This window comes from Anoplophora glabripennis, unplaced genomic scaffold (assembly GCF_000390285.2).
Source record: "Anoplophora glabripennis isolate ALB-LARVAE unplaced genomic scaffold, Agla_2.0 scaffold266, whole genome shotgun sequence".
In the NCBI taxonomy this organism is placed as follows: domain Eukaryota; kingdom Metazoa; phylum Arthropoda; class Insecta; order Coleoptera; family Cerambycidae; genus Anoplophora; species Anoplophora glabripennis.
In genome coordinates this window covers 56676-75618 of record NW_019416461.1, presented here as the reverse complement: position 1 = coordinate 75618, position 18943 = coordinate 56676, and the positions used below count along the sequence as shown (strand labels likewise).

The 18943-nt window shown below is 31.0% G+C and overlaps 1 protein-coding gene across 4 annotated transcripts in view; it reads left to right on the top strand.

The window, feature by feature from the left end:
• The window catches only part of LOC108908705 (fasciclin-1), a 566423-nt gene that overhangs the window by 517634 nt on the left and 29846 nt on the right, over positions 1-18943 (top strand). For 2 of the 4 annotated variants that reach the window (XM_018712822.2, XM_018712821.2), the window contains exons 8-9: positions 1516-1623; positions 15814-16071. In XM_018712822.2, coding sequence (XP_018568338.1) covers positions 1516-1623; positions 15814-16071 — 366 coding nt within the window. Of the gene's footprint in view, positions 1-1515; positions 1624-8641; positions 8651-15813; positions 16072-18943 lie in introns of all 4 variants that reach the window. The other 2 variants (XM_018712823.2, XM_018712824.2) reach the window with 2 other exon arrangements.

Below are 18943 nucleotides of genomic sequence, written 5' to 3'. Positions count from 1 at the left end.
TGCATTTTCATCCCTATCTTCAATTTCCACCCTTTAATTTAATAGCACTCCGCGGTTTTTTCATCTAAAATGACCATTTGAACGATTCATGTAATAAAATATCTTGAACGTCATAATTCCTTTTAAAATCCTCTATTCAGTAGCCTACTCTAACAATTGGGAGAAGTCTTATCGTTAGAGATGAACCCAACAAACCCTATATAATCCATTCTTGAAGTTGGTGTGATTATGCCAACTAACCCTGTAGATCTTAAAAATGTCTAGGCTAATGAAAAGTTTACGAAAACATCTCACATTTTTAGATGAGCTCTGTTTGAAGTTTAGCTTAAAAATTGTCTAAAATAATTAAAATCCATTAGATCCAGATTAATCCAGTGTCTTTAAAATTAAATAATGCTCATCATTTTTCAAACAATTTAATAATAATTAATATTAATTAAAGAAAAATAAGTACATATACCTATTACAGACTACTTGTTAGAAGAGGTTCTTGCGGTGATCCGACACTTAGTACCAGAATTATAAGGATGGGATATTTTTTAGCAGACCTGCCATCTATGCCGAACTTACCCTATCTGACATAAAAATTGATAGTCGATTTACTCGAAATGTTAATTAGTTACAAATTATAAAATGCTAAAGTCGACAGCAGTTAATAGATATTTGTATACTTAATTAGTAATTTAAAAGATACAAAACTTCTCTTTTTTTAATATTGTATTTTACCTGATAGTGAAATATCTCACCCACTTTACAGTATCAAAAACCGTTTATTATTGCTTAGTTGGAGATAAATATTTAGTTTAGTAGAAGTAACGTGGAAATATTTTTTTAATTATTAAATATTGCACATACAAAATAAGATTGTTTTGTAGCAATTTTCCCGTATTTACGGTTTTCCAAAAATTATTTATTTAAATTTAGTGGGAAATGGTTGGTTATTTCTGAATCTTAGACAAGTTTATTTTTACAGGTGGTCACATAACATATTTAAAAAGGATATATAACCATAAGTAAAGTGTGTTATATCACAATTCTGGAATAAATATATATTTTTTTAAATGAGAATGAAAGTGGATGTAATTTTACACAACATGCTACAAAATATTATGAGGCATTCCATTCGAAAAATAATGTTTTCGCAATATGAAAGTCACAAAGTGTAAGTAAAGGGAAAAAAGGATAATTTAATTTCAGAAGTACAGAGATTTTTAATTTCACATTAACAAATTTAAAATACAAATCTACCGTACACTAAAAGTTATGAAGATTCTTGCTGGTCCAGACAGCTCAATTTTTTTTATAAATCAGTGACTACCTACTATGAAAACTGATACTGATACTGATAAATCAAATATTACTCAAAACCTATATCATGGTAAAGAAAATTTTACATTATTTCTAATAAATTGTTTTAGAAACTTTTCTAGTCAGAAGGATACAAATCAGTTATTGTACATTTTTACGTTGTCGGTATCATTATGCTTTGATAAAAAATCTTATTAATTTCACTAGGAACACATGGACTATATTTGCAACATAGGCAATGTCCCTAGAAAGAAGAACATTAGCAATCTGGATCCAAAATACTCAGAAACTCCCGAATATACTCAAGGCGTTTTCGTATGTTTTAAATAATATTATGATTATTTATTTATGGCGTTAGCTATATTATGTAATAGTAATTGCGCTATTAGTATACCTTGTCCCAGCCTACGCCTTAAAATACTCATTTTAAAAGCTTGCTTTCCTAATCGTCGCAATATTTGCAGTGTTAACATGTAACTGTTTTGCTAATAGTACTGCGCTTATAAACATCGAAAATATATACATTACATTCATTACGTTCTTAATTATCTGAAGCAGAATTTATGAAAATGTTTTGATTTTCCAGTGTTAGTTATTTTTAATTAGGAATGATTTCATTCATTTACAGCTATTTCATATCCTATTTTAAGATTTTTAATCAGGTGATACATATATTGAAATTTGGGAAATTATAAAATATAGAAAACCGGTTAAATATGGAAAATCTTTATACCATTCTGACTCTTTGGGTTTGCGAAAAAAAAAGGAGATCAAAAATCTACTATAACTTTTTATCTCAACGATTCGGCTCCGAGAAACCCAACATAAACATTTTTTTGTCAACTTTCCAGCAATGTGTCACAAGTGCAAAAAAACACATAACACGCCGAAAAAACAATAAATATTATTTACAATATTATATTCCAATCGTTGCGCGTTGGTTGGAAGTATCTCGCGAAGGGATTCAAATTGAAATCTGACAATTTATATACGGGATTTCTGGATATGTTCTCGATGAAAACCTTGTCGGCTTCCAGTTCCTTACGGTTATAATGGAAGTATCTGTCAACAAATTATTATTTTAAACAGAAACCTCATATATTTTTAAATATTCGAAACAAGCCACTTGAGAAGTATGTAATACTTCCCAGACTCTGTCATGGACTTAATATCGTACAGTTTATGCTATCTTTCACACGGTTGATTAATTTTTTCATGAATTTATTGAAAAATATAGAAAATAATTTTGACGATCAATATCAAGTACAATTTTTACCGCACATACATTATGGTGCAAATGAAATTAATAAATTCATTATTTCGTAAATCGGTGACTTTGGACAAAAAATCCTGAAACAGGTCAATTTTTATTTTTAAAAGTGCGTTCTGCCAGATATTTGTTTTACATATGACGTTATCTATGTGACAGTGATGACGTCATTGATGTTTCTGTAAGGTTTTCTGTATTGGTCAGAAACTACTTGGACAATGTCTTTCGAGATAGGTAGATAGGGCGAAGAGGACCAATTAAATGGTCACCCAGGTCTCCAAATTTAACTCCTCTAGATTACTTTTTATGGATATACTAAAACAGTAAAGTATACCAAAATAGACCACAAAATCTAGATGCATTAAAAGGGCGCATTCGGAAGGAGATGGCACAAATAACTCTGGAAATTATAAACAAAGTTCGAGAAGAGTTTACTGCTTGTCTTTTTCATTGTATGAGGGTCGTTAATTTGAAAATTTACTGTATCTTAGGTTGTTAAAAATACATATTTTGTTGTAATTTTAACATATTTTCTTTGGCCTTACACAACATTCTATTACCTCTACATACTGATATTGTTTAATAAAGAATTTTAATACTTTCAAAAGATCTATCGCATGACACATTTGTATTTAAATAAAATCAATGAAGTCATTACTGTCGCAGTACTGTTGCACGAATGACGTCATATGTAAAACAAATACCTCACAGGACGCACTTTTAAAAATAAAAATTAACCTGTTTCGTGTAATTAAGTTTTTTACCGTTATAATAAACGCAATTAAATAGTATAAGTATTAAAAAAGCAGCTTCAAATCAATGACTTAAAATTAATTTTGAAGAAATTATAATACTTTCTGTTCTTTAAAATATATACATTAACGTAGAAATATCTCAGTAATCAGTGATTTTTCAGATATTATTTACTTAAAAAATTGTTTTTATCTTTATTTATTAATATATCATGTCTAGACAATTATGAAAGGTAATGTCATTTGTATCACAGACAATATAGCTTAGAACGATAACTGTTTTGTCTGTGTTTGTATTCAGAATCTGTTTTTTTTTTATAGAACTTAGATATATTTTTTGGTGTTCAAGATGTCGAACTGATAAGATAAATTTTAATGGAGAACATCACGAACGAATCGTATCGACAAATACAATTAGGATAAGCTAGTAGTAACATAAATCGATTTTAAAAAGTTTAACTGTTTAATATTCTGACAGGAATTTTTATATGAAATATATTTCATACAATTAAAATAATAATTAATTATCCAAAAAATGGCACTTAGATGAGCCTACTTAAAGAAAAACATTAGTACACTTTTATATTTGTACCTTTTCCAGGTAAATTTATATTTTTTCTCGCACAATAAATAACAGAATAACAGCAAAGATTGTTTTAGAAAAGGGGAGTACTGTTATAAGTACAAGGTATATGAAACGAAATTGAGAACATATTTTGAGAATTAGTCATTTCAAAATAATCACAACGCAGAAGAAATTAGTATTAAGTACAATAAAGTTTGTTTGTATTCTCTGAAAATAAACTTTCAGTATAAACAGTCAATATTATTAATAAAATGAGATGAATATTGAAAACATAATTGTAAAACATTATTTTCGAAATCAATTTTGAAATATCTTTTTTTAAATGCTTATGTACGTACAAATGCAGGATGACTCGTAAATGAACTGACACAAGGCAGGTGCTTGTAATGGACTCTAAAATAGGTATAGTATTTCAACGCAACTATATACCAAGTCACTCGTCATATCACTCGTCAATAGAACAAACCGTTCTAAAAAATTTTTTCCTATTTTTGATCACCAATAAAATTTCGTCAGGGGAATGTTGCAAAACTTATATTATTTCAAAATCTGCAAAACTGTAATTGTAACTATTACTTTCATAATTTATTTTTTAAATCTCAATATTGGTAGTTCAAATATACAGTAACTCTTACATTTATTGATATAATCGAACCAATTTGATAAATTAAATGAACAAATTTCTAATGGATTTAATTAATTTTATTGGTATTTGAACAGATACCGCTAACATTTCCGAATCTAATTAAATACATAAGCTGGAAAACTGTGTTCATTTGCTTTTGGCAAATAAAGAGTTAATTGTAATTTCAATATTTGCACTACACAATATTCGTGAAATAATTATTAATTAGTCGTTCCTGTTTCATTGAAATTCGCTAAAGCTCAGCAAGAAAATTAGTACCAGCATTAAGAGAAGCTGTGAGTGGAAAATTAATTTAGTAATTACGATAGGCAAGGTTATACAGACGTGTTGTATATTGTCGCTATTATTAAATAAATTAAAAATCTAATTAGAGTTCTTTGTAGAGTACACTTTCAGATTTAGCTGTGACAAAATGGTTGACGACGAAATTGAATATAATTTGATGACTACATCAAATTACAGTTATACTGAAAAACACGCCCACAAGTCTTTTCCTCTGCCATTTTATAAGCCCAATGCTGAATACATTGTATGTACTTATAAATTTTAGTACTCGCTTATTTTGTAAAGACGTTTTCGCTATCTTAGTTCTTGTTAATACAAATTTTAAAACTTTATACATTCCAATTATACACAATTGAAATAACAAAAATAGAGTGTCAATTATAATTTTATACGAGGTCTGTTCAGAAAATAACAGAACTTTCTGAAATGCGTGCTAATGGAGATATTTGATGATATGCGATTGGCAGCATCGCGTTGCGCATAACCCCTTCTATAGCCACATGTTCTTGGATTGTTGATATCTCATTTAGTTTTCATGGTATCGTTATTTGAGTGCAACTTGTTTAAATGTTAATAATGTTTGAACTGTGCGATTTTCTGGAACAATTATGTACGTAAAATTTTGAGTGAAACTGAGGAAAAATTTCACGGAAATGTTTCAACTTTTGAAACAAGCTTACGGATATGATGCTCTGGGTCGTACGTAATGTTACGAATGGTTTTCACGATTTAAAAGTGGTCGTCAATCAATCGAAGATGGTCCTCGACCAAGAAAGCCTTCAACTTCAAATGATGACTCCCATGTTCAGAAAGTCAAAGTTCTGATGCATGCAAGTCGTCCATTGACTGTCACAGAAATTGTAGAAGTAGTTAGCGTCTCAATTAGATCAGGCCATGAAATTTTGACTGAAAAATTGAACATGCATCAAGTTTCAGAAAAATTTATTCCTCATTTGATGACTGAATAACAGAAAGAAAATTGTGTGGACGTTTGGCGGCAACACCTTGAACAATTTATTTTATTGACAATGAAATATTCATTCAAAGGATCATAACGGGAAACGAAAGCTGAGTTTACGGCTACGACATTGAGACAAAAATTCAATCATCACATTGTATTGGCAAAGGATATCGACATCCCAAGAGAGCACGTCAGTCTCGATCCAATGTCAAAGTGATGCTCACAGTTTTCTCAGATTCTTGCCTCAAAGTGAAACAGTGAACCGTGTATCAGGGCGTTTTACAACAGTTACGTTAAAATATCCGCAAAAAGAGACCAAAGTTATGGCGAGACAACTCATGGTTCTTGTTCTTACACCATGATTCTTACACCATGGCAATGCGCGAACACACTCAGTTTTGTCGATTCGTCAGTTTTGTGCCCAAAACTAGATTACTGTCCTCCCTCACCCTCCTTAGGTACTCGCCAGACTTGACTCCTTGCGATTTTTTATTATTTCCGAAATTAAAATGAATGCTGAATCTGCTTCACGAAATGTAAACAACGCTGGGAGAAATGTGTGAATAGGAGAGAGAAGTACTTTGAAGGAGAAAAAGATCAATAATGTATAAATTAATAATACAGTTTAAAAAATATGGTTTGGTTATTTTCTGAACAGACCTCGTATCAGTTTATTCGGAATCATTACCACCAATGGTATTATACTATGTCTCAGAAAGAAATTTCGGATAGACAGAATGCACTTAAGACATTATAAAGTGACTTGGGTACAAAAATTTGCAATTAACACGAACTTAAGTTTTTTCGGCGTCAACTGCAACTTCATGTTATGCTATCTAACGACTTGTTTAATTTCAGACATTAAAAAACATTTTCAGTCGAACTTTATCCTTTATCAGGCTTATCTTGAAAGTAGTAAAAATTTACGAGTGGAGTAAACGGGTACGAATTGCACCTTTTGTAAAGTTATTTTATTTTGATATTCTTATACCAAAGTAATTTACCCAGGTGAACTGTTTTTCTACCGAAATTAGTAGAGTAATTTGAAAAGTATTTAGCGTATTTAATTACTTAATCTACGAATATCAATAGGCCCTAAATTCTTCTATGGTTTGACAATGCTTTCCTTGCTTACCTTATGATCGAATATTTAATAATGTAAATATATATATAACAGAGTTCTAACGCGGTACATCACTGCCAGTATGAAGTCGACATTATGCGGCAGTTTGTATTCCCTTTCACTTTACTTTTTACCGATATGAATAACTTGATTTAAGTTCTTTTTCCAAAATATGTCGAATATCATTTACATCAGGTCATTTTTAAAATTAGTCGCATTATAAAAAATAAATAAACATGTATTTAAGGGATTGGAAACACTTTTTTTAATATATAAACAACGCGCGTGAATTATTGCGAGCACATCCAGTATATACGATCCCATCTAAAAGTTAATGTTTGTTTTATAAGAGCAAGCTATCCACTGCGATGGAAAACTTCAAAGATCCACATCAATATATCAATATGTCATCATTATGTTATTTTATATTTTCAACGAAAAAGTGCAAAGTTAAGCAGGTATATGAAAATGAATGGATCATGGAGGGTTTGTTTTCCCTAAATAAACTTAAAGCTATAGGAAGCGTTACTTATAATGAAACTGCGCAGTAAATCAATGTATACCTAGGCCTACCCTAATTATAATAATTAATCGTCAATTGCGGTTCATCTGGTATCAATTTAGCTACCCAATAATAACTGTTTGCGGTCACAAATTACATATGAATAACGCTGCTAATTGCTGTAGAAACAACGTAAAAAAAATGAAAATAAAATGAATAAAATTAAAAATTAAATAAAAAATTAAATGCGCAGGTAGTTATCAAATATATCAAAAGCTCTCATTCGCCAGGCTTACAGTTGCGCAGTGGACATACATAGCATGTACATGCCGAGAATCATTTGTAAATAGTATTTGCAAGTAAACAAATCGGAAGCATATCAACTGCACTTATGTAAAAAAATATGCAAAGATAATGAGATGTTGAATAGGTTATCGCTGTTTTTTTCGTAAAAATTAATGCCTTATTTAAAAAGAATTGTAAAGAACATGTCACGGAATGATTTTCACCAGTATTGCAACATGTGGCCGAGCGTTATCATGCAAAATCAATTTGTATCAATCAATTTTCCTTCAATGTTCAGCTCAAACACATAAATTGTAGTTAATAGCAATCTACCGTGATGGTTTCATTCGGTTTGAGCTGCTCATAATAAACTACACCCAGCTGATCGCACCAAAATGCGGAGCAAAAGCTTGGAATCATGAACTTTGCCGATGATGTAGACGTATGGTCGGGCTTGGCTCACGATTTTCTACTCTTAGAATCCATTTTTCATCGCTATACGATGCAAAAGACATTTCCTTTTCTGCGGATGAAGCAGCTGTTCAAACTTGCAAAGACTCCTAATGATTCTGCAAGTTCAGCTAGCGTCTGACATGAGTCTTCATGAAGTAATACCCCTAATTCTTCATCTTCAAACTGGGCCAAATGACACTAAATATTAATAATATTAATACATATAAATAGTAAAGTACTACTTACTACTACTACTAAACCTAGTCCTAACTACTAAATACTAGATATTATTTAAATATTAATGACATTAATAATATTACTCCACTGAAATAATCTACTTTTTTGTATAATGAATTCAAATAATTCTAAAAATTGTTACCGTCCAAACACACATCACTCACGAATACACTTGTAGGATATCATCTAACATTTACTCATTGCTTTTTTTGTTTAACTTTTGGAAACTGCAGCAATATAAGGTAAATTAAAAACTTAAATGTTTTACGATGTCTCACCCATTCCACAAATTGCTGTTTATTTCAATTATCTACAATTTTCATTTAGAGTATTGCATGTGCTTACTTACTTACTTGTTGCTTGCGCTTCACAATAAACCTCTGGTAATGTGAAAATGTATATGTGCTAAAATACAGTATTCTGGTTTGGTTAATTAATTTTAATTCACGCACAGTGTTTTTAAAGTGTACGATAGATTTCTGGCTCCACTACAAGATATAGTTTTTAGGAAGGCATGAATATTTTAAGACTTTCCAAGTAGACGCGAGAGTCCTCCTAAATAATATAGCACTTCGGTTTCCAAAAAGGCGGTAACGTAGATAGAAGTTTAATGGTACAATTTTATGTGTAGGTACAAAACTGTACGCACTGTAGACATTTAGCAGAAAAGTTGTCTAATAAAGTCTACTTTTTTCGAGATCCCAAAATTCACGCAAGAAGTAATTTTGATAGAAAACAGAGGTTTTTAATTAAATATTTTATATTTTTTATTGATTCATAAAGTATATAGGATAATGTTATAGATGAATACCATATCGGGTAAATGGCTTCCACGCACTCTGTTGTCGAAATTTTCCATAACCGCTTTTCATAAATTCCTCCTTCAAGGCGTGGGTGGTCGTGAGATTGTTGGCATAAACCTTAGACTTCAAAAAACCCCAAAGAAAAAAGTCCAACGGCATTAAATCGCATGAGCTGGGCTGCCAATTCTGATCACCAGAACGGGAAATTACACGACCAGTAATTGAATTATTTTTCGGGCTGCATGGCATGAAACCACATGCCGTCTGCATCCATATCTTGCAATTTAAGCACAAAAACTGCACTAACGCAGCATTTTCGAAGAAGAATGATCCGATGATGTCTCCAGACCAAAATCCGCACCAAATGCTATGAATTTGTTTCTCAACATCCACTCGTGGATTTTCTGAACCCCAAATGCGACAATTTTGTCGATTAAAGATGAATATGAGCCTCATCAGCATCCACTTGTTCCATAATCCATTGAACGAACTCTCTTCGTTCTGCGTGGTCAGTAGGCTTCAATGAATCAATTGAACTTTGAAAACATAAAGATGCAAATCTTTTATAAGAGAGCTTCTCGAAATATCCAATTGTTGACCACAGTGGCTAATTGGTGACCTTGGACTTTCAGCAACACTCACGAACTGCTTTGTTGTTTTGTGTTGAACGACATATTGAAGGACGGGCAGAGTGTTTAAAATCACTAATTTATCCAGTCTCCCTGAATTTTTCAATTAATCCCTTCACTGTGGAAAGTTAAATCACTATTTCGACCATGTTTTGTAGAAAATTACGAACTGCACCTGCCAAATTTTTAAATATTGCTCAACAATGAAAGCGTATTGTTTTTTCAAGTATGGCCCTATTTTTAATAACCCTAAACTGTCAGTTGTCACTCTGTCATTTTTTTCGTTGACAACACTTTATCGCACAAATGACGGAAAATTCAAGTCTTGCATGAAATTTGGGACACCCGATATTTACCTATACAAGGTACCCAAAGTTAACTTGCAATATTTGTGCAACGCATTTTGTTTCTCAAAATAAGAGGAAAAGTTATACATACTATAAATTCTCTACAGAAGGTCCTAAAATTGTTTTTCCCAGATACCTCCGAAACTGTTCAAGATAAAAAAAATAAAATGTCAAACAGGTTGTAGCTGTTGCAATCTACAACAAATTTACAGTAAAAAAGTCAACATGTATCGTTTTCACCATTTAAAACAGAAGTTTATATCCATTATATTTAAAAAATAAAGGTAATATTCAGTTCTGAATTTAATTATTTTATCTAGAAAGGTTTTAGAGATATCTGAATAAAAAACAGGGGTTTACATTTAAGGGAGGCGCATATAAACTTTTTTGTTTTTAGTCGTAAAATGTTCTCTGAAATACAATCGTTATACATAACAAATTATTTTATGTACCTAACTGATTTTTGCAAAAAAAAAAAGAAGAAATTTAACTATTAAAAAAAATAAATCAATGAATTTTATTTTAGCACTGTTATTATTTTTTTCTAAATTTTAATGTTGCTCCATTGAATAACATGATTATTGTATATCTACATATATACATGTTTTAGTTTTTCAAACGCAATTCCCTCTCATTAATTTTCCAAACATAAACAAAGTTTTCGGTGATTTGTTATATCCGCACTGATTTCAATAAACTTCTATCTATTTTCTCATTAGGCAAAAATAAATTAGTAAAAACAACCCTTTTGTGATCTATTCAGGACAAGGGATTACTAATTTAAATGTTTTAAATATAATTTATGTTTCTTTTTGGTGTGGCAAAAACCCAGTTATTAAAACGGTGGTATAAGCCAATATTTTAGGTGTACACAATATAATCTTACTGTCTTTGTGCTTTTTCCTTAACGCCTTAATATAGTTTAAACGAATCTTGAATTATATTGCACAATGTACTTTGGCCACTAATACACAATGCTCGCAATGTTCTGTGTATGTACATGGAACCGCCACAAACCCTTAAAGTCAAAGAGGATATAACTAAACTTAAATCTATCCAAAGCTGCTCACTGACAAAAAATTTTGTTTTTTTTTTCCAAAAATTTGGTATACAGATACCTACCTATATCTAGATTACATAGTAACCAAAGCATTTGCATTTACAAACATGGAAAAAATATCATCACCATCATAATAATCAAAAGACCATGCACTGATACATAAAAAAGTGGTCTCGATCAAAATTGAAAATTTCTGTGGATGCAAGCTATTTTTGGCCTTTGGAATAAAGTTACGATCATAAAAACCCCAGTAGGGTTTACATCTGTCTCTGATCTGTTTCACCGACCTGTTTTCCTCCATCTCCGTTTCTGAGGATGATAGACCCCACAAACATAATTATCACGTTACCTCGATCTTCTCCAGAGAGGATCGAGGTAGCCCCTTTTGAGGTTGGTTCTTGGCCACTGGGAGGGGGGATGGGTATTGGGGTGTGGATGGCGTAACAATATGATCGTGGGTTTTATTTGCCTTGAAAATGAGTCATGAAGTGATGAAGTAGATGTGACTGTTACAATAAGTTATATATGGGTTTAATCCCTATTCGGGGCAGTTTTTGAACGGTTTGGGGGCGGTTAAGGGTGCGGGTGGCGTGACAGTATTTTCGTGGGATTTACCTTCCTTGCAAATGGGTGATATAGCTATCTGCATTGCGTTTTTACTCCATCTATAACTATATACGTGTCTGAAATGCTAAAAAGGAGAGTAAAAGTGGTCAAACTCCGACAAACAAACAAATCATCTGCCGGGGTTTTTATGATCATAACTTTATTCCAGAGGTTAATAGTCCAGTTGGTTCAGGTTCGGCCTGTGTCAAACCTTGATAACCCGGAAATAACTACACAGGCCTACTTTAAATGATGAGTTAAATAACATGCTAATTTGCTGATAAATATTTAAAAAATGCTTAGGATATGATTTTGTTCGTAATAAAAATAGCTACAAAATGGCGGTGGTCCGATTACGAAATTTGCAATAACAAAGCCGTGAGATTGAAAAAAAACGGTATAAAACGTCAATTTTTTAAAGTTGCTGTAAAAATGTCAATTATAAACAAAAAGTGATAAACCTTTCGAAAACTATAGTTCAATATACATGGTGTTTCTTAATAACGTGCTAATATTTAAGGAGAATATTCTTGGGTCCATTTTAAGAAAAAAACTTCATATGAACATCTGTCCTAAAAGTCTTAGCTTTTGAACTACAGGGTGCTAAAGTTTTATGAAAAAACATTTTTTTATGATAACTTACCCTATTACCCTATTACCCTAGATATTTTTTCAAATTTGGTACATGCCTTCTATTCATCAAGATGCATTTTCTGATGTACAAACAATTTTATTATTTTTGCCAGTGGCGTGTGTACAGTTTTTGTATTGAATATTTTTGAAGAAAAATATGTTACGCCAGGATATATTTTCTTTTACCATTCCAAAATGTATGTAGATTACTGTAATTTCTTAATTTCAACGTTTAAAAGTTATTATCTTAAATAAATTATTGTTCAAAGTTTCATAAATCTTTTTTTACTCGTAAGTGGTCCAATAAGATGCAAATGAATGAATTTTATTTTTTTATGCAAAAACCGTACCTCAAACGAAAAAAATTCAAGATACCACATTTGCTCAGAAAGGAATGAGGATTTCAAAAATGATTTTTACTTTAAGAAAAAGCAGTGGCGTAACATATTTTTCTTCAAAAATATTCAATACAAACCCTGTACAGACGCCATTGGCAAAAATAATAAAATTGCTTGTACATCAGAAAATGCATCTTGATGAATAGAAGGCGTTTACCAAATTTGAAAAAATATCTACTGTAGGTAATACCAAAGTTACATACTGTTGCATATTTCTAATAGTATACAAGCGCCGAAGAGCGAAGCTCGCGCTCGAAAATGAAAAGTTAGAGGTTTACCCCACACGTACGATTTACGTTTTATGTTGATATGTTGAATAATGTACGACTACGGTTAACAGGCGCAAAATGTTAAGTAGCTTAGGATCTAAACAATGAAAATTATTATTTTTCTAATTGTAGGTAATTGTGCTGGTAAATCTACCGTGATGGAATATTTTATAAATATACATGTATATTTTTCCAAAAATTAAAAAAACGGTGTCGTATAAAATTAGGGTGATGTATAAAACCTTACCAAAGCTATAAAAATGAAGATAATTGAATTTTGCAAATTGCTTTTGGTTTCTGCATATTTACACTATTTGTATACCAAATTTCAAGTGTCAGCAAAGCTTCGAACAAAGGCAAAGTTTCGAGTTTCAGATGCCGATGAATGTATAACACCTTATAGAACAAAAAGTTTTGCTCTCCTGATTTTCGGCTTTAGCGTCATTATTGTATATATATTGAACTATAGTTTTCGAAAGTTTTATCACTTTTTGTTTATAATTGACATTTTTACAGCAACTTTAAAAAATTGACGTTTTATACCGTTTTTTCAATCTCACGGCTTTGTTATTGCAAATTTCGTAATCGGACCACCGCCATTTTGTAGCTATTTTGATTACAAACAAAATCATGTCCTAAGCATTTTTTCGTACAAAGTTATCCCGCTGAGTTATTTAAAGAAAACTACTAAAAAAATTTTTTTTCACGATTAAATTGTTAACTTTTTTTCTTGATAAAATACTTTGTCAGCAAATTAGCCTGTTATTGTACTCATTATTTAAAGTATTCCTGTGCAGTTCTCTCTCCGAGTTATCAAGGAAATGTCACCAACAGTAACTTTTCGGCCTCTGCCGACTGGAGTATAAAAATAACTCGTATTCATAGAAAGAGACCACTTTTTAAAATAATTAGTGCGTGGTCCTTTGCTCATTCATATTTTTTGGGCAGGTGACTTTATAACTTCAGATCTTATTTTGTCATAAATATAAGGGCTTTCTACAAATATTTGATCTCTAATACATTTTTGGTATCCCAACTATTTTGGCATAAGTAGTTATGGTATTAATCATCACCAATATATTTTCGATCAAATCTAATTTAATTATCATCATATGCTTGATCTATTTGCTAATAAAAACAAAATAATGCTTTGTGGAAATCAGAAACTTGTATTTGAATGTTCTTTCATGAAAATTATTCAAAATAATCGCTATTTTTAATAACACATTCAGTAAAAAAAAATGAATTGCACTCATCTCAGTTATCTCTCATTCCGTATATTGTTGCTGTCAAATTTGACTATCTGACATTACTCTTATTTATTAATATATGAATGAATTCAACAAGAAATCTACTAATCATGATTTAAGGGAATTTCTTAAGTATTCCGAAATTCTTTGGAGAATATTCTTCACATTATTTTGTGGAAAAAAATTCATATTAACATATGTCCAAAATACAGGTGATTTATTTCTTTATTATTATTAATGGAATGTTTTGTTTCTCTGAAACTTTGGACCGCCTATTAGAGGATATGTTTTAATATTAAATAAAATTTGATCACCTCACCAAGGGCGTGCATATTGGCAACAGTATCCAATTATTTTAAAAAACCCACTGATATTTTAAATTTTTTGAGTATTTTTTATAATCTTTTCCATCTTTTCATTATTTGAAGCTTAGTTCTGGAGAAAATACTATTTTATTAAAAATAATACAAAAATGTATAATCGACGAATTAATAGAACAGCATTTTTTTCCAGAACCAGGCTTCAAATATAAAAATGGTAGGCGAGATTTTATGTCAGTTGTGAACGAGGAACAAAAAAAAAACATAAAATATACTAATTTTTAAGTAAATATCCACACGTACGCCACTGGTTTTTTTGGACATTTCTTTTTTCATAAAATGATTTAAAGAATCGCCGTTTCAAATATTTTACATTACTTAGGAAACACCCTTATTTAATGTGTTACTGAAAATGGTGACCATTCCAAATAATTTTCAAGAAAGAACATAAAAGCTCAAGCAGCAAGCTCCTGAGCTCTATAAAGACTGCATCAATTTTATTGTCACAGTTATGAAATTTATTGAAAATGCGTTGGTAATGACTGAAATAATTAACAACGCGAAAATCATTAGAAAAATAAGTGAGGAAAAGCTGGGAGAAAATGCGTTTTAGAGTTATGTATTTGGAAAAAACTAAAACATTTTGCCAACCTTAACGCCTCCTTGCGAAGCAATTTCGGATATGTGTAAGTTTAGTTAAATTATCTAATTTTGATCGAAATAATCTCTAATAACTCCATGTATACAGAATATTGGAATATCCCTGTATCAATAAAATCTAACCTTCATTAATTCCTAGTTCTTTCACCTGCACTGTGGTTGAAACTTAAAACCACTCACCAATTTATTCATTCAACTGTCACAAATTTCTGTGATAATTTATACATCTTTACTTGTACCTGTACACTTAGAAAAAAAATATATTCTAAAATTGTGGTAATACATTTATTGTAAAACAATCCGCACAAAACACATTTTCACTGCCACTCCATTCTGTATTACATCTGGTAGTCTCGCTTGCTTCCGTTTATGTGTGGTGTAATGTATCCGAAGAGGTGCCTATTATATCCTACAAAAGAATTTTCTCTAGGAAAGGGACGATGGGATCCTGAGTAATTTCCTTAATGCCATCAAAGACGTCGGACCGGAGGGACAGGAATTTTTGAAAACAATTGAACGGTCCCATGACGTTACCTTATTTGCTCCATGCAACAAAGCTCTCGAGGACGATTTGAAACAGAACGCCATCCTTGCAGACCCTAGGAAGTTTATGGAATTGGTGAAGATGCATCTGATTGTCGACGACAGGCTCTACATAAACAAGATTGTAGACAAAAACATTCACAAGGTCAGTGTCTAACCATACAGGATGGTTGATTTCCTTCTAGGTAAAGTGAAATATGAAGTTTATAAGTAATTATCAATTTTCGAAATATTGTGTATTCTGTTCTTTACTGTAATCTATAGTTATATTTTAGTGAAACTAAAAACAAATAAAAACATCTCTATGTCTCAAAATTGACACAGGGGTAAGACACATAGAACATGAAGAATAGAAACTTTTCTGATTGACCTTCCTTATAGATTTAAAAAAACTCCAATGCATCAAAAACCTTTTTAAAAATAAATAATGTTAGAAAATAAGATATTCTCCGCATATGTCGCAAAGTATGTTCAAATGGACCTCTCCTACGCTAAGGTAAACATTAGCTTGAAGTATCATAGAATTATTAACGCAACAACAGCGTGAATACCAATCTTTATTAACTTGTTCTTTCAAATAATCCGAAATAAAATGTCCGCGAGATCAAGATCAAATCAAGAGTATCGATCCACCAGTTTCAACCTAGTCCTAGGAAAATTTTTCGTTGAAGAAATTTCATACTTGTATTTCTTAATGATCTGAATAAAAAATGTCTCGGGAGATGAACTGGAAGAACCCATACGATGGCCTTCTAGGCCTCCAGATCTGAATTCAGAGCAGCACTGTATCGAATCTGATTCAAAACGTATATTTTTAAATCATAAAACATGTTTCAATTGTCGATATACTATATTAATATTAATTTAAGAAAACGTAAAACAGGTACTTTTTACTGTCTTCGAGGATCATGAATTTTTCAAAAACAATCAGATTTATCTAAATTAAAAAAGTGTCTAAATATTTAGACACTAGATAAACATTTATCTCTATTATTATACAGGGTGTCCCTAAAGAGGATGGACAACGCTTGACCATAGGTTCCTTGGATGAAAACAAGACTATTTAGCCTAACTTACCTATATACAAAAGTGCACGCCTACTGAGATATAGCCTTCTAAATATAGAACAGATAACCTAGTTTTTTTCAAGTAATTTGAAAACTGTTTTTCTTAGAAACTTCAAATTTGGTACACATATTTTTTTATATAAGGGCAAGGTAAATATAGAATTTGGAGAGAATACATATACAGGATGTTCTATATCTAGTGCCTGTGCGCCACTGGCTATCCCGTAACTTTTTTTTGTGTTTATGCCAATGACGACAGAATTTATATTTTTAAAAATAAGCACTATTTTGGAAGTTTTTTTTGCTCTTACAAATTTTGATATCGTTTATGGATTTCGAGTAAAATTGGCATTTTTTACACATTAAATAATATAAAATCAGTTTAAGATAAACAGAACATTCTAGTACTCGCCATATAACAGAGAAAAAAATTCATAACAATAATTAAAAGGTTCTGTGTCAAGCTAGCTGTAATTTAATTTTAAATTATTTTGTTTTTTATTACAATTTATACTTTTGCTGAACAAACTTATATGTTAGTAGTTTTGGGTTATTGTGAAGGAAATTATTGTGCTACTGTTCGAACATATGCTGAAAGATTTTCTAATCGAAGAAATCCAAATCGCAAAACATTTGCTAATGCGGAGAGACGCCTTCGGGAAACAGGACTTTTTTACCTGTAACATTAAATCGTTGATAATGTACGGCCGGAATTATTCAGCTGGAGGAACAAATTTTGGAAAGGGTCGAAGAAATTCCTCAAGTAAATAAAAGGCGTTTAGCGGCAGAGGTTGGCTTTCAAAAAGTTCCTTTAATAGAGTATTAAAAGACCAGTTATTACAGGTTACAGGTATTACAGGGTACAGGTAGGTATTACAGGTTATTAAAGGTCTAACAGGTGGATAGGTAGAGGAAATAATGCCCCTTTAAAATGGCCACCTCGATCCCCGGACCTAAACCCATGTAATTATTTCATTTGGGGAGCGTTGAGGACCACAGTTTAAAATAACTTTTCAGTAAATACAGAAAACGAATATGGGAAAGAATACAACATGAAATTAATGTTATGAGAGGTAATGCACAATTATTGGATAATTTCTAATTTTCGAAGAACTAATGTTTGCGTTTAAGAACTAGAAGGTAACTTTGAGCAGTTACTGTAATATTATTTTAATGTGATTACAAATATCAGTTAATTTAAAATGTTAATGTTGACTTTCTTACATTATTAGTTGATATTGTTTATTTAAAATATTAGTGTTGATTTTTATTTTATTGATTGATAATACTAATACCAAGAATGTGTAGTTATTTTTTTTAAATGTGACGTTTTTTCATTATTATTCCCTGCTTTGAGGCTGCAGTTATAAATTATTTTTTATAAATCGGAATTTTTGCCTATATTTAGTATAAAAAATGCGAATTTTATTCGAAATCCATAAACGATATCGAAATTTTGTAAGAGCAAAAAAAACTTCCAAAATAGTGCTTATTTTTAAAAATATAAATTCTGTCGTCATTGGCATAAACACAAAAAAGTTACGGGATAGCCAGTGGCGCACAGGCACTAGATATAGAACATCCTGTATATGTATTCTCTCCAAATTCTATATTTACCTTGCCCTTATATAAAAAAATAAGTGTACCAAATTTGCAGTTTCTAAGAAAAACAGTTTTCAAATTATTTGAAAAAAACTAGGTTATCTGTTCTATATTTAGAAGGCTATATCTCAGTAGGCGTGCACTTTTGTATATAGGTAAGTTAGGCTAAATAGTCTTATTTTCATCCAAGGAACCTGTGGTTCTTGGATGAAAATAATCCTTTTCAGGGACACCCTGTATATTTTCATAAAAAGTGTATATGAAAAAAAACGCCCTAATTTTTTTATCTTGAAAGTATCGGGAGATAATTTAAAATCATCCTAATATAGTAAACTACAATAAAAACAA